At 42.9% G+C, this 15794-nt stretch overlaps 1 protein-coding gene across 2 annotated transcripts in view; it reads left to right on the top strand.

Annotated features, from left to right (window-relative positions):
- Positions 1 to 1540: 1540 nt before the first annotated feature.
- ATPAF1 (ATP synthase mitochondrial F1 complex assembly factor 1) overlaps positions 1541 to 15794 on the top strand; it is a 31389-nt gene continuing 17135 nt past the window's right edge. For both annotated transcript variants that reach the window (XM_036255399.1, XM_036255400.1), the window contains exons 1-5: positions 1541 to 1884; positions 6046 to 6154; positions 9693 to 9743; positions 11437 to 11499; positions 14424 to 14474. In XM_036255399.1, coding sequence (XP_036111292.1) covers positions 1541 to 1884; positions 6046 to 6154; positions 9693 to 9743; positions 11437 to 11499; positions 14424 to 14474 — 618 coding nt within the window. The remainder of the gene's footprint in view (positions 1885 to 6045; positions 6155 to 9692; positions 9744 to 11436; positions 11500 to 14423; positions 14475 to 15794) is intronic.

Below are 15794 nucleotides of genomic sequence, written 5' to 3' on the forward strand. Positions count from 1 at the left end.
TGATACTTTAAAAAAGAGATCATGTTACTTCTCTGCTCAAAGCCTACAATGACTCTCCATTTCATTCAGATTTAAAACCAAAGTCCTTAACCAAGGCCTACAAAGCCCTGAGCAATCTAACTACCCTTCCCTGTACTTCCTTCACACAGTAACCTCCTTGGTGTTCCACAAGCAGGGCAGGCATGCTCCTGCATCGGGGCCTTTGGACTTGCCATTTCCTCTATATGGAAGGCTTTTCCCCTAGATATCCATACAGATCATTCCCTCATTTCCGTCAGGTCTCTGCTCAAGTATCCCTTATCTCTTATTCTCTTAGTCTGCTTTATTTTTAATGAATAAATAGCATGTAACATCACCTAACATGAAATATTTATTGTGTCTCACCCTGTAGAATGTAAGGTCCCTGAATTAATGTAAACAAGGAAATAAGTACCTAAGAATTTCAGACAGTCATAATTGCTATGAAGAGACAAAAATAAGGAAATGAGAAAAATATAAGGGATGAGGGGGTTGCATCAGGAAAAGCCCCCTTGAGGTAGGTGCTGACTTGTGAACTGAGCCCTACATGATGAGGCAGCCACATGCAAATCCAAGTAGAGGGATCAGCCAGGACAATGATCCCGAGGCATGTACAGGCTGGCACTGAAGGACTTACTAACCTGAGTCTACCACACTACTAGCACAGTCCACAGCCCAGAGCCAATCTCCATGAATACAGGTTGGACTGAGCAGAGTTGAAGGCTCTGATCCTGCCCCTCAGGGGTCCATCATTCAGGAAGGATTTCTATCAGGTAAGACCCAGACTTCCACGGAGGCAGCCTACTCCAGGCCTGGCCCTGTGCTGGGAGCAGGAGAGACACAGAGGTGTTGATGTCACTGTCCCTGACCCCAGGAGCTCACACCACGTTAGGTGGGGCGGGGGGTGAAAAGGAGGGTGGCATTAGGTGAACAGAGGAAGAAGAAACCATTCCAGAGATCAAAAATGGCCTAAATAAAGACTTGTCAGGAGGAGAGTTGTTCAGTTTGTCAGGGGGAGACAAGGCTTTGGAGGTTTCTGATGTCTTGAAAAAAGTTCAGGACTCAGTAGAACTTGGACAAGTCGCTTAATAACTCTCAGCCTGTTTCCTTATTTGTAAAAAGAGGAGTAAACCTGCCTCAAAGGGTGTGAAACAGGTAAGGACCTCCGATGCTGAAGGACAACTACTACAGCAAGTGCCAAGAGAATTTAAAAGGGAGCAAGCTCGGTGAGGACCCGCTGATCCGAGCGGCTTTCAAAAGGAGACCTGCAGAGCAGAGGCGGCTGGTAACAGCCGGCGGGCGTGAATCCCGGCAGGCTCCAGGGAGGAGGCGGGCGTGAATCCCGGCAGGCTCCAGGGAGGAGGCGGGCGGTGGCATAAGGAAGTGCAAAGCGCGCGGATTCGGCGGGAGCACTGAGACCCTTCCTCCCCGGCCCGCCCGCCTTCGCCCTGCCCCGGGTCCCGGAACCTTGGGTGCGCGGAACCTCGAGGCCGGAGCGCCGGCGCGGCGGACCCGGAGCGCGATGGAGCGGGCGCGCGGGCTGCGGGCCGAGGCCATCGCGCCTGAGGACGAGGAGGAGGAGGAGGAGGAGGAGGTGGGGGCAGCTATGGCTGCCGCGGTGGTGGCGGCGGCGGGTGGCGCGGGTCCGGCGGTCCTGCAGGTGGCTGGCCTCTATCGGGGCCTGTGCGCGGTGCGCAGCCGCGCCCTGGGCCTGGGGCTCGTGTCACCCGCGCAGCTGCGCGTGTTCCCGGTGCGCTGCGCCTCTCGCCAGCCCGCGGGGGGCGCGGACGGCAGCAGGGTCGGGGCCGAGCTCGAGGCCAACCCTTTCTACGACCGCTACCGCGACAAGATCCAGCAGCTGCGCAGGTGCGGGCCCCCGAGGGCCGCGGAGGGCAGGGGGGAGGGGCGGCGCTCGGCCGGTTTCTGGTGTGTCTGACGCTTTGAGTGCTTACAACAGCCCTGCGAGGTGGGCACCGTCACTGCCGCCACTCACAGGTGATGGATCTAGGCCCAGAGAGGGAAGATCATGTCGCACAGCTAGTGTCAGCGCGGAGTCTCCGCAGAGCCCTGCTTTTCCCCCGTTGTCTGCCGTTATGCTGTAGTTCTCTCAAAGACTTAACAGCCCTTATGAGCAAGGCAGTTCCAAGGCATCTACCCTTTCAGAACTGGGAAAATGGAGCCTTCCAGAGAAGGGACTTGACTTGCTCAAGGTCACATACTGAGTCAGCTGAGGTTCACGAGAACTGGTGTTCACGAGCTTCTTGCTAGGGTCCAAAAGGAGATTGGAGGTGGGAGCAGGGCATCCAGACTAGTAGTGTCACAATTGGATCATCAGTTGAATTCTCATTAACATGAGAAAACCTAGGATCAGGGAGTAAGAGATCTGACCGAGAAGACTGGTTGGGATTCATCTAACATGAAATCCAGGATTCCTAACACTACCCCCTCAGCTTCCAGATGAAAGGACTTGAAGTTTAGAGGAAGTTGAGGTGGGTGTATGGGGGCCATGGAAAGGTTCGAAGAGTTCGAGTGGAAAGAGCTGAAGGAGATCAAAGGTGAAAATGAAAGGGACTTAGGAGAAAATTTGACAGGGTGGGCAGGCAGTTGTCTTATGAAAGGAAACCAAAGACCAAGTACTGTAACTTCTTTGAGTTCTGTCTCATTTCTACTTCCATGACCTTAATTTACTCCTCCATCATTTTCACCTGGACTCTTGCTGTCATCCTCTAGCCTTCCCCACTCCAATTCCGGGCCCTTCTATCCCAGTCTATCTCGCTGCTACTATAGTGACCTTTCTTCTCTTTTTGAAGGAAGGGTGGAATAAATGAATGAATATTTTTGCTCTCCTTCCAACAGCATTCAAATATACTCAAGTATTTGTCATCTTTTTTTTTTTTATCCTCACCTGAGGACTTTTTGTTGTTGTTGTTCAGATAGAGTGGGAGGGAGAGAGAGAAACATCGACGTGAAAGGGACATATCGAGTGGCTGCCACCCGCACAACCAACCAGGGCCGGGGACAAACTGCAACCGAGGTACGTGCCCTTAGCGGGAATCGAACCCAGGTCTCTCTGGACCGCAGGCCGACGCTCTAACCACTGAGCCAAACCGGCCAGGGCAAATTTCAATCTTTTTTTTTCTTTTTGGTACGTGCCCCTAGCGGGAACCAAACCTGGGACTCTCTGGTCCGCAGGCAACACTCCAACTGCTGAGCCAACTGACCAGGGCTCGTATTTGTCATCTTAAAAACCTTTCCTTGACCTATATTCACCTTCAGCCTTTTCTCATGGGTCCCTTTCACAGTCATCTCAGGAGAGTTGTCTACTCATATTCTGAATACTTCACAACTCCTCTTCATTTTTACCCATGAATAAATGAATGACTAGTTTTACTCTCCTTCCCCACTAGATCATTCCCATCAACATTTACACATACTGCTCTGTAAGCTTTCCACTGACTTCTGGATAATGTCCATATTCCTTAGTGTTCCCCATAAGGCCCTTATGCTGTGAGCTTTGTCTCCCTAGCTTTATTACCAAAACTTCCTTTGAGCACTTTGGTCTAGCACAAAGGAATACAGGAATGGGACTGGGGAGCAAAGGTACAGGAGCATGAAGACACCTCAAACCACTTGGGAACATTTTTGCAAATTTTCATCATATACTCATAGCATTTCACTTATTTACGTCAGTCCCTCACACTAGATTAGTAAGTTCCTTGAGATGGGGACTCTGTCCTAATTATTGTTGTATCCCCAGAGCCCAGCAAGGTAAACAACAAGCAAGAAACAACAAAGTTTGCTGAATGAATGAAAAGGAGAGAGGAATGGGTAAGTCCTAGAAGCAGCTGAGTAAGACAAATCAGGGAGATGGGAAGGAAAGCTGTGTGAATACAAGAAGGAAAAGAGCATGAGGTTGAGGTAGATGAAAGGGAGATATGAAAGCAGGGCTTGAAAAAGGTCAGTAGGTCCTGGGCCAAGTTAAGGGACGAGGCAAAACAGGGCCTGGCCTTAGGACCCAGGACCAAACACATCGGAGGATATCATGAGAGATTTTCAAAGGATTTACAGTCCTGATTGGTTAATGCTGGGGCATACTCACTAAAACCTGGGCACTTAAGAGTACCAGCTACAGGTGTGATGTGAGCCAACAGCAGGACAAGGCTGTGTGCCCTGCTGACTCCATTCTAGCGCAGATCTAGGTTTTTACATCATACTCTTCATTGGTGAATTTAGAGGATTTGACCTAGCTCCGGCCTACTACAGTCAGCCCTTGTTTATTGCGGTTAATCAGTTCCAGGCTCTACCGCAACAAGTGAATTTCCAGGAAGTAGGATTCTCTATTTATATACAGTCGTCCCTTGCCACTTGGTGCTTGGACTTTCGCAGCTTCACTCTATCGTGTTTTTTTTCCCAAATATAGTAGTATAGTATTTCAAAGAACTGCGAAAGTCGAAGCGTGAAGTGGCGAGGGACAACTGTACATCCAGAGTGTGGACAAACGAGTATGTCCAGAGAGTAGGTGCACAGTGAGGAAAAGATTCACAAGTCACATATGAAAAGCCCCCTGCCCCCCCCCCCAAGTTTTTACCTAGAGAAGAGAAATTTAAGGGTGGCATAATAGTGATTTTCAAGTAATCATATAAAAGGAATTAGACATCTCTTATTCCTGAGGGTGAAAGATAGAGATTAGTCTCAGGACATTTTATTTTTAATCCTTACCCGAGGATATTTTCATTGATTTTTAGATAGAGTAGGAGGGAGAGAGAGAGAGAAACATTGATTGGTTGACTTCTGCACAACCCCAACCAGGGCTGAGGATTGAACCTGCAACCGAGGTACATGCTTTTGACTGGGAATCGAACTTGTGACTCTTTGGTCTATAGACCAATGCTCTTAACCACTGAGCAAAACCTGCCAAGGCCAGGCTCAGTACATTTTAATAATAAAAGAGATCCAAGGCAGGTCTGCACAGACTGCACTGCCTAAACCACCCTTCACTGTCTGTCCACTCATCATGGGAGGCCCAAGTGTGGCTGTGGACACTGGCAGCGTCAGCCCTGGTTCTGGCACTTGTAGTTCTGGCTGGGAAGTTGTCACACCCCACTGAGCAGGACCTCTGGAGTCACTCTACACCCTGGAGCTGGCCCACTGCCAAGGGAAAGAAGATGCATTCGTGCACATGGCAGGGAAGGAAATGGTGTTTAATGTCATGTCTGGAAAGGAGTTTATTGGAAGAGGGTCCCCCCTCATAGTGCCTTGACCAGCCAGGATTCTATCAGAGAGGTGAGCAAGTTGTGCTTGGATCTTGTAGATATCACCAGTGACATTATAGGTTTCATGGCTAAGGAGCCAAATATCACATCTTTGGCTACACAACCTGAGGAATTCTTAACAAGGACAGCAGTACCAACCAGGACTTCAGGCCTGAAGGACCAGCCCCATTTTGACATAAAGGAAAAATTCTCATGTTCTGTCTACAGGAGCATAATTTTTGGAGAGAAGAAGGTCAGGGAAATACTCAAGTGCTAAATTTTCTCCTGCAAAATAGGCTGCCTGAAGCCTTTGAATCACCTACATCTGAATAAATAGATGTTTAACCTAGGGAGGAGATGTCCAAGAACTAAATGTGTTCAAGTTAAAGCTTGACACCTAGTAGGAATGCTACTGAATTGCTGCCTGAGAAGGTGACCCAGCAAGATGACTTCAAAGTCCCCTTCCCATCTTGGGGATTTGAATTCCAAGTACCCAGAGAGTAAGTACCTGAGGGACCAAGCTCTCCATCACCTAGGGAATATTCTGCAGGAGAAAAAGCTTACATGGGCCTCTTGAGGATTAACAGTGGTTGAATAACTAGGTTTCTTTTTTCACTTTGTGATTTGTAGGCCTGTACTCAGGCCTAACCAACTGAAGGCAAATCCTTCAGCCTCTGAATACCTGTTCCCCTCTCTGTAGAAATGGAACATGATGCTTTGTTCTTTCCAAATCCAAAATGGCCCTAGTGGTTTAACTTGGTTTACCTTTGATCAGGTCTGACCCAGCTGCTTTTGAGTCCCGACTGGAGAAACGCAGTGAGTTTCAGAAGCAGCCAGTGGGGCACTCCAGGCAAGGTGACTTTATCAAATGTGTGGAACAGAAGGTAAGACCTGTCCCTTTTTTTTTTATCCTCACCTGAGGATATTTTTCCATATTTTGTACAGATAGAGCGAGAGGGAGAGAGAGGAAGAGAGAGAGAGAGAAACATCGATGTGAAGGGACACATCGAGTGGCTGCCACCCGCACGACCAACCAGGGCCGGGGACAAACTGCAACCGAGGTAGTGCCCTTAGCGGGAACCGAACCCGGGTCTCTCCGGACCGCAGGCCGACGCTCTAACCGCTGAGCCAAACCAGCCAGGGCAAGACCTGTCCCTTTTTGTGTTGTTGGCTCACCAGTACTCTACACTCTCAGCCCTGGCCCATATCCTGGAAATGGGCTCATCAATGGGTCAGCTGGATAAATGGAACATAGCCTCTCTCTACTCAGCTCATCTCCATCCATAAATGGTATCCTCTTTTTGGCAAATTAACTGTGGTCATGTGGAGATATAGAGGCATAGAAAGGGTAGTCACTGCTCCCAGGGGTGCACTTGAATGATCCAAGCAAAGCACACTGGTAGTGGGCTATTAGAGATCGGAGAGCAAAAAAGTGCTTAATAGCTATTGTTATTCCTAAATAAGCATCAAAGCTGGAGGGAAGCACGTGGAAAGCTATGTATAGGAAAAACTAATGCATTGCTTTTCAAACTTTTTGACCATGACCCACAGTAAGAAATATATTTTACATTATAATTCAGCACACAAATAAGTATATGATTGTAACTGAAACAACATTTTTACAAAACAGTGCTTTCGTTACTTTGCAGTGTACTCTTATTATTGATTTTATCTTTTTAAAACTTTGGCCACTAAATTGATTTTAACCTATGATTTGAAAAATACTTATCTAGGGTAATGCACAGAACTAGTTGGAGTGGCAGAGACCAAAACGAGGGAGAATGTACAGTAGTCTAGGTGTGGGCTGTGTGCATCTGACATAAGGTAGTTACAGTGGGACGTTGGAATTCTACATTGTGTTTTAAAGTGAGAGATATTTCTTTTACTTGGAGAATAACTTTTTTTTTTTTGCTTTGGGTATTCTAAGTTTTAAGAGAATCCACTCAGTCTTTTAAGAAGTGGTTAGTTAGAATTAGTGCAATTGTCAATGGGTCGATAGTTATAAGGTTGGGGAGCAAATTCAACCACCTATGACAAACATAGTTTACAACTTTATGTGAACAAACAACTCTATTACAAATATTTTAACAAATGTAATTTCCTATAATAAACTTATAGTGCCAATAATAGTTCTTTACTGTGTTATAAACTTTCAATATTATATGGGAAATCTCTGCCCTTTTTTGTAGACAGACTTAGAAATTCATCTTTATGATAAGATACAGAATAAGTAAAGATTTCATTTCTATTATGGCAATGCTTAAGGTAAATATTTACTTCCTATCTTTCTTATCTAGCTACACAGAGAAAGGCTAATTAATGGCTAATGGCTCCACTTCCAAAGCCTCTTTTTTACTTTGAGTCATTGTTGCCTATCACATGAGACCCAACATCCCCTTTTGCAATAATTTTTTGTAAATTCTCCCTTTTCTACCCTGAAATAAAATGTAGGCAATATAACCCACCTGCACACATAATTTTGGGGGGGTGGGGATCAATATAACGCCCTAACTGTAATATAAAAGAAAATATCTTTAAATAAAATACATATTTTAGTATGTGAGTTCTTGGGCACAACTATTCTGTGAGACCTAATGTAGTCATCAGATGCTTTCACCATGACTGTGTGAAATCACCATGAATACATAAGCAGCAAAAGCTGACTAGTACCAGGGTGTTGTGTTGGTAATTATAAAAACCCCAAATCATGAGCAGTATTGTAGGCAATGACCCTCATGAGATTCCACAATACAGTGTTCTTTCAAGTTACATAGTTGCATTTCTGAAAATTTCAGTGTTTATTAAAGCCATGTTTTAAAAAATAGAGAAACAACAGGGAGGGAAGGAGGGAGAGGGGGGTGAGCAAAACAGTTATACTCCAGGCCCATGTAATTATAAAAAGGTTTTTCACTTACAAGGATGTCTGGCTAGACATTGAGAAGTTGTGCAGGATAAGGGAAAGTTCATTATGTAGAACTCATCTGTGAAATTGCAGCTCATTTAGCATCCCTGCCCCTCCCATAAATGCAGTTGTCACCATCCAGTCAATTATTGTGATAAAAAAGTTGTGACCACAAATTTTAAAAGCATCCACAAGGGAGTAGTAATGTACTGATTTAAATTTCTTATTAAGTGCTCTTGAGACTTGGGCACATAGTTTCAGTTATAATTTTAATTACCTTATTTCACTGGTTCTCAAGTTCACATTTTAACTTCAAATTTGTCTTAAATTTGATAATGAAATGTAAGTATTCTGTTATTGTTTAATTGGCATTTTCTGATATAAAAATAATGGTGCTTCTTAAGATCAGTGGTGTCTTCCATTTAGATAAAATGCAATAAGCTTACATTTTTTATTTCTGTAACTGAAAATGGAAATGAGGAATGACCTGGAGGGACATTGTGGAAAAAGAATACACCAGGCTTAGTGATTAAAAGGTGAAGGCAGTTGTGCAAATGGGGGGTTTTGTTTGTTTTGTTATCACAATATACCTAAAGGTGAGTGGTAAGAAAATGGAATCAATTCTCTCTTTTTTGGATAGATTACATATGAAGGAAAGACTCATTAGGATGCTGTCAGTGTATAGGGGTATATCCAATAGGTTTTCCTACATGAGGCTTTTGTCTAATTTGTGAGTACGAGTTCTATGGGAATATTATGAAAGGTTTGGATTTATTAAAGCACAGAGTAACAAAAGGCAGAGTTTTATGCAGAAAGTGTTTTTCAGCTTCAGAATCATAGGTGTAGCGTGTACTCCTTCCCTCTGAAAGGCATTGTCTTGAACTGAGAAATTGAGTGGAAGACTCAGAACAGTCCATGCCCACTATCAGAAATGATTCAAAATAGGATTTCCTGACTGTGGCCTTTATCAGAGGTAGTGGATTAAGAGAGAAAATAATCACCTTCAGTTGTTCTTGACCTTTTTTGAGGGGAAGTCTAATTTAATGGAAGACATATTAAGACCCAGTACTTAAAAATCTCTATGGTCTGCTGTGGATGTCTGCCATTAGAAGTGATATCACAGATAAGCAGCCTTGGAAAATACTTCTTTCCATTTCTCACCTCCTCTGTGGCTCCCTGTGGAGCAGATCAGAGGGTAGAGCACAGAACCCAAGCCGCTCTCATTCTGGGAAGGGGTCTCTTATGTCCATAGAGGCAGGCATAGAATGCACTCTCATTACTAGTAGATGCTGGTCATTAACAAAGGAATCCTTTTTCATCTTTGTATCTCAGAAGCTTAGTCAAAGAAAAGTTGTCTCACAAACAACTCTGAGAATAGTATGTACAGTTACTATATGGAATGGAGAGAAGTGAGTTCTTAGGTACAAAATTACTAAATAAGATATTGGGCACTTCAATTAGCTTGGTGTTTTTCTTCTGAGTAAAGTATAGATTAATATCCTGTCTATCATATATTTCAGGCAGACACTTTGGGGAAACAGCCTATGAGCAGAGGATTCACTAAAGACAAGGTAGGTTTCTTTTTTTTTTTAATTCTCACCTGAGGATATTTTTTTCCATTTATCTTTAAATAGAGTAAAGGGAGGGAGGGAGAAAGAGACAGAAAGAAACATCAATGTGAGAGAGACACATCGACTGGTAGCCTCCTGCACTACTACAACCAGGGTCGGGATTGAACTGCAACCAAGGTACCTGCCCTTGGCTGGAATCCAACCCGCGACTCTTGGATCTGCAGACCGACCCTCTAACCACTGAGCCAAACCAGCCAGGGCAGGACAAGGTAGGTTTCTAACCGAATGTCCAAGTTTGAAGCCACATGAAACATCTATAACAAGAGACTACAAATTTGAACACAGTTACTGTGGTTCAGTGATTTTGTGATCTACCAACTTGGAAATGAGGAATATTTTTATGAATTTTTGTGTCCTTGATGTGACCCCTAACATAGTGTGGGTCTTGGGGATGCTAGAGGAAATATAGTGATACCCTTTTTTTCTATAGGAATTTGTTTCTAAAAATCAAATAAAGCCCTGGCCGGTTTGGCTCAGCGGTTAGAGCGTCGGCCTGCGGTCCGGAGAGACCCGGGTTCGGTTCCCGCTAAGGGCATGTACCTCGGTTGCAGTTTGTCCCCGGCCCTGGTTGGTCGTGCGGGTGGCAGCCACTCGATGTGTCCCTTTCACATCGATGTTTCTCTCTCTCTCTCCCTCCTGCTCTATCTGAACAAAGAATGAAAAAGTGTCCTCGGGTGAGGATAAAAAATAAATAAATAAAATAAAATAAAATACACAAATTTATAAAAAAAATAAAAATAAAAAAAAATAAAAAATCAAATAAAAACATGTTTATTCTCATTTAATTTGCAAATAAGGAGCCACTCCTGGCTGAATAGCAGCTAAACTGAAGAGAACCAAATTTTCTCCTCTTACCAGTTACAAAGTGCTGCAGGGCTTATTTTGAGGGTGAAGAATTTAGGAAGTACCTATAGATACTCCTCAGAAATAGAAATGCAAAAACCTGCCTGGGCTTTGGGGGATCACTTCTCTGATCATATGGGCGTTTTTATACTTGTTCCCTACTTATTGGAGATCTGATGCACTGTCCTGACATGTTGCTCTGCACTAGGCTTAGATAAAGTTAAGCTGTTTTATTTTTATTTTAATATGTTTTTATTGTTTTTTTTAGAGAAGGGAAAGGAGAGAGAAATAGAAACATCAATGTGAGGGAGAAACATCAATCAGCTACCTCCTGCACGACCCCCACTGGGGATCGAGCCCGAAACCTGGGCATGTGCCCTGACTGGGAATCAAACTGGGACCTCTCAGTCTATGGGATGATGTTCAGTCCACTGAGCCACACCGGCCGGGCAAGCTGTTTTTTTTTTTGTTGTTGTTGTTGTTTTTATCCTCACCGGAGGACATTTTTCCATTTTTTGTTCAGGTAGAGTGGAAGGGAGAGAGAGGAACAGAGAGAGAGAGAGAGAGAGAGAGAGAAAGATCGATGTGAAAGGGACACATCGAGTGGCTGCCACCCGCACAACCGACCAGGGCCGGGGACAAACTGCAACTGAGGTACATGCCCTTAGCGGGAACCGAACCTGGGTCTCTCAGGACCGCAGGCCGACACTCTAACCGCTGAGCCAAACCGGCCAGGGCTGTTTTATTTTTTGAATTGTGCGTGTCAGTTGCCTTTTATTTTCTCTTTCAGACTCTCAGTTCAATCTTTAACATTGAGATGGTGAAAGACAAAACTGCAGAAGAAATAAAGCAGGTAATGAATGAAAATGGGTTGATGTACTTTATGAAAATGTATGCTCTGTAAACCAAATCTGAAAGTAGAAAGGGGCATACATTTCCTGACACCTCTTTCAAGCCAAAATGAAAAGTGGCCATAGATAGCAAAAGTGATGAATACATGAAAAATAGTGGTATAAGAAAACTTGTCTCACTCCTATATAATCAACTCACATCTCCCCTTTCGTTTTCATTCCTATTGTCCACATCTTATTTAAAATTGTCACTACTCTATACTTGGATTACTATACTACCTTTCTAAAGAGGTTTCCTTGCTCTTATTTCTACCACTGCTCCTATCATAGCTTCACCAGTTGAATCCTTTTAAAGTTCTGCTTTCATTATGTAGAAGCATAATGTATTGGTTAAGAACACAGACTCTAGAATCAAGCTGCCTATTTTAAGTCCTAGCTCTGCCCACTTACTAGCTGAATGACTTGATATGTTAGTTAACCCCTTGGAACCTTAGTTTTCCTGTGTGTGAAGTGAAGATAATAATAGTACTTACCTCATAGAGTTAGTTGGGGATTTAAACAAGTTAATATTTGTAAAACACTTAAAACAGTTCCTGACACAGAGTAAGTGCTATATTTGTGTTTTTATTTTTAAATTTTTTTTATTTAATTTTGTTACAGATGTTTCTCCTTTTTCCCCCATTAACACCCTCCTGCCATCCCTCCCCGCCCCATCCCCAGCTTTGTTGTCCATGTCTATTGGTTATGTGTACACACATAAGTTCTGTGGTTTATCTCCCCCCCACCCCCCTTCTGAGGGTTGTCAGTCTGTACCCTACTTCCATGTCTCTGGGTCTACCCTGTTCCTCAGACTGTTATGTTCATTATATTCCACAAATAAGTGAGATCATGTGGTATTTTATATTTGTGTTTCTAAATAAATGAATAAAAATATTATGTGAGTGACCTGCTCACAAATGTTCAATGACTTCCCATATTCCTTTGCTTGGCATTCAGGTCCTCCATTATTATAGGATTTTCTGCAGGAAGTTTCCGGACATCTCCTTCAAAGTACTCTTGATCTCTCCTGCCTATTTGGTCATTTCGTTGCTATTTAAATGTTCATGTCTATGTTTCTTTTCTCTAATTAGATTATATGCTATTCATTGGCATTCCTTAAAGTTTCATGAATTGTATTATAGGTATATTGAGAGAATCAAAATAATAAAAGCAGTATATTTTGTGTCAGATACTGTACTTAGTGCTTCATATACACTATTTCATTAAAGTCTCATAACCACTTTGTAAAGTAGGTGCTATTATTCCCAGTTCATCACTGAAGAAACTGTAACTTAAGGAGATTAAGTAACTTAGTAAGTGGTGGAGCTAGGACTCAAACCCATGTCTGTTTGATTCTACATCATATTCCCTTATGGGAAGTTGTGCCAATTTCCATGGTTTTCCTTTGGGTGCTGTTTCACTCATTTCAGCAAGCACTTACTGAATGCCTATAACATGTCAGGCTCTGAGCCAGACATAGAAATAAATGAGAGAATCCCCTACTCTCAAGGAGCTTTAGCCTGGTGGAAGGACGGACACAAAACTAAGGACAGCATAGGGTTTTAACCTTTGTTAATGGAGACCTCAGACTGCCTTTGGGAAGAAGTACCAAGGGAAAGTGGACACCAAGCATGTCCTTTAGGGGAGAGAGAAGCCAGGCCCAGGAGGCCTGATCATATGACAAGTATCATTTAGACCTATAATTTTATATACAAATTTGTGTTTATTAAAATTATTTTGAGTAACCAAGGTCAACTATGTTGGGAACATCTATCAATTTCATGTATTTTAGTGTTGATTCATAAACTATCTACTAATATAAGTAAAAATAAGCATGATATGCTATTCTTAAAATGAGAAGACATGGTTCTGACATGAAAAATAAAAGCAAAACAACCTTAGGCTGCATTGGTAGAGTGATTTGCCCAAGTCCTGGGAAATAACAGTCCATCTGTGCTCTGTGTTGGCTAGATCACACTTTGATTAGTGTCTTCAGTTGGGCTCCCCATTTTAATGGGAATGTTAACAAAGCAGAGCAGCTTTAAAGAAGGGTGACCCATTCTTCCACACCAGCTTGACTATGATATCTTCCCCTGCTTCTGTGCCTTTGCTAATATTGTTATTCTCTGCTTAGAATATGTCTTTTATCTTGTACCCTACCTGTTTGTCTTCATAGACTCCCTGTTTACCCGACTAATTCCTGGTCATTTTTCAAGATACACCTCAAGTGTCCCCTCCTCTGATACTCAATCCCTAACTTGGGTTAAGAGCCTCTTTGCTGGCCTTAGAGCACCTTGGCTCTGGTTTGCATTGTAATTCTCTTGTGCTAAGCACAAGCCTACATTATTTTAACTCATCTTCACAACATTCCTGTGAGGTTGCTACTTTATTGATGTTTATATAGATATTATTTACTTATTTTTCAGTAATTTGCCCAAAGTTGCATAGATAGCAAATGATTGGAGTGGGATTTGTATTCAGGTCTGCCTGACTCCAGACCCTGGGTTCTGAGTGACTGATGTCCTGCTCTCTGAGAAGGCCCACAGTTGGCTAGGGAATTTAGGTTTGGGGAAGGAAGAAAGAAGATATGAAAAAAAGATCTTGTCTATTACACACAAGGCACGTCTTGAGAGGAATGACTAACAGGGTCATAGAATCCATTTCTCTGACAGGAATTTGTTATTAAGAGTTACAGTTTAATCATCTAGAAGAGTAGATGGTATTAAATCTTTTTGTAATCATGTACTAGTAATAAAAGCATTTCGTTGTGTTTTCCTCTCTGTTATCAAATCGCATGTTACTGTGAGTAATGAAGGCTGTCATCATTTCTTGGTGCAGATTGAAAAGATTGCCTACATGTCACAGACGTACTCTCTTTTTTGTACAGATTTGGCAGCAGTATTTTGCAGCAAAAGATACAGTGTACGCAGTTATTCCTGTAAGTAGTTTGGAGGGGAAAATGAGTGTGTTATAGCATGAAGGTCAGGTCTCTAACCTTAGCAGGCAGTTGCCTTTACTTTTCCTATGTTTATTGCCTCTTGAGAACTTACATTTATAGCTCTGAGGGTTTTTATTATGCCCTGAGTACCAAAGATTGGAAGCTGCATATGGTATATTTATGGCTCTTGTTTTCCCTCTTTCTGGTTTAGAAATGTCTCTTTGAGTCAAGTCTCTGACAAGGGAGCATGGTGTAAGTTCATGTTGCTGAGCAATTTCCAAGTCTTTTATTTCTTTTTGGTGTTTTCTAAGGTATTGGAATTCAACACAGGGCCTCTAGCATAGGTTTCTTCCCTTCTTGTCTATAAGTGACCTATACATAAGCTGACTTGGAGCCTCCTCCTAATCTTTTTCTGGTATTTCCCCTTATAAAGTGGCCTTTTCTTGTGGGGTCTTGTTTTTTGTTTGTTCGTTTTTCCTCCTTGAAATTGCTGTCATGGATATAGTCACCAGCCACTGCTTGACCATTGAGATCAGCATTTGATGTACTGGGTTATCAGCTGGTTCTTTATTGTTCTTCCCTGAAAGAGAAGTAGCCTAGGGTAAGTTTATATCAAGCACATAAATATATACCAAGCTTACATGTGTAATTGTAAGATTAAAGAGAAAAACATATAGACAAAAATAAAGCCAGGCCTTTTGGTTGTGAGAGTATTTCTGTTTTTTTTTTCTGCCTCTTATATACCCTTTATAAGTTACCCTTTATAAGTTCAACAGCCAAGGGATCTGCACTTATATGATCTTTTAGATCTCTAATACTGGCTCTTTTTAAAAAATTTTTTTTTCTTTTATTGATTTTAGAGAGAGAGGAAGTGAGAGGGAGAGAGAGATAGAAACATTGATGAGAGAGAACATTGATTGGCTGCCTCCTGCATGCCCACACCAGGGATTGGGCCCACAACCTGGGCATGTGCCCTGACCAGGAATCGGACCAGCAACCTCTTGGTGCATGGGGTCAATGCTCAACCACTGAGCCGCACCTCCTGGACCTGGCTCATTTTTTAAAACAGGCTTGTTTAGCCGCCTCTGCAACAGACTTAGTGACCTTAGTGATGTCTCAGACACTTGGCAGAGTCCCCTGGAGAGTTTGGAGCATTTGGAGTATGCACTGTTCACAGTAGATTCTGACACTGAACAGCAAAGAATACATCTGGTGTTTCTCTGTCATAAGAGGCATTTGTAAATGATGAAACTTAGATTGTTTTAGTCGTGTTTCAGTTCTAGAGTTCAGTCTTGGTGAAATTTAAGTGTGATTGCAGGC

The sequence above is a fragment of the Molossus molossus genome, unplaced genomic scaffold (assembly GCF_014108415.1).
Source record: "Molossus molossus isolate mMolMol1 unplaced genomic scaffold, mMolMol1.p scaffold_m16_p_12, whole genome shotgun sequence".
Taxonomy (NCBI): Eukaryota; Metazoa; Chordata; class Mammalia; order Chiroptera; family Molossidae; genus Molossus; species Molossus molossus.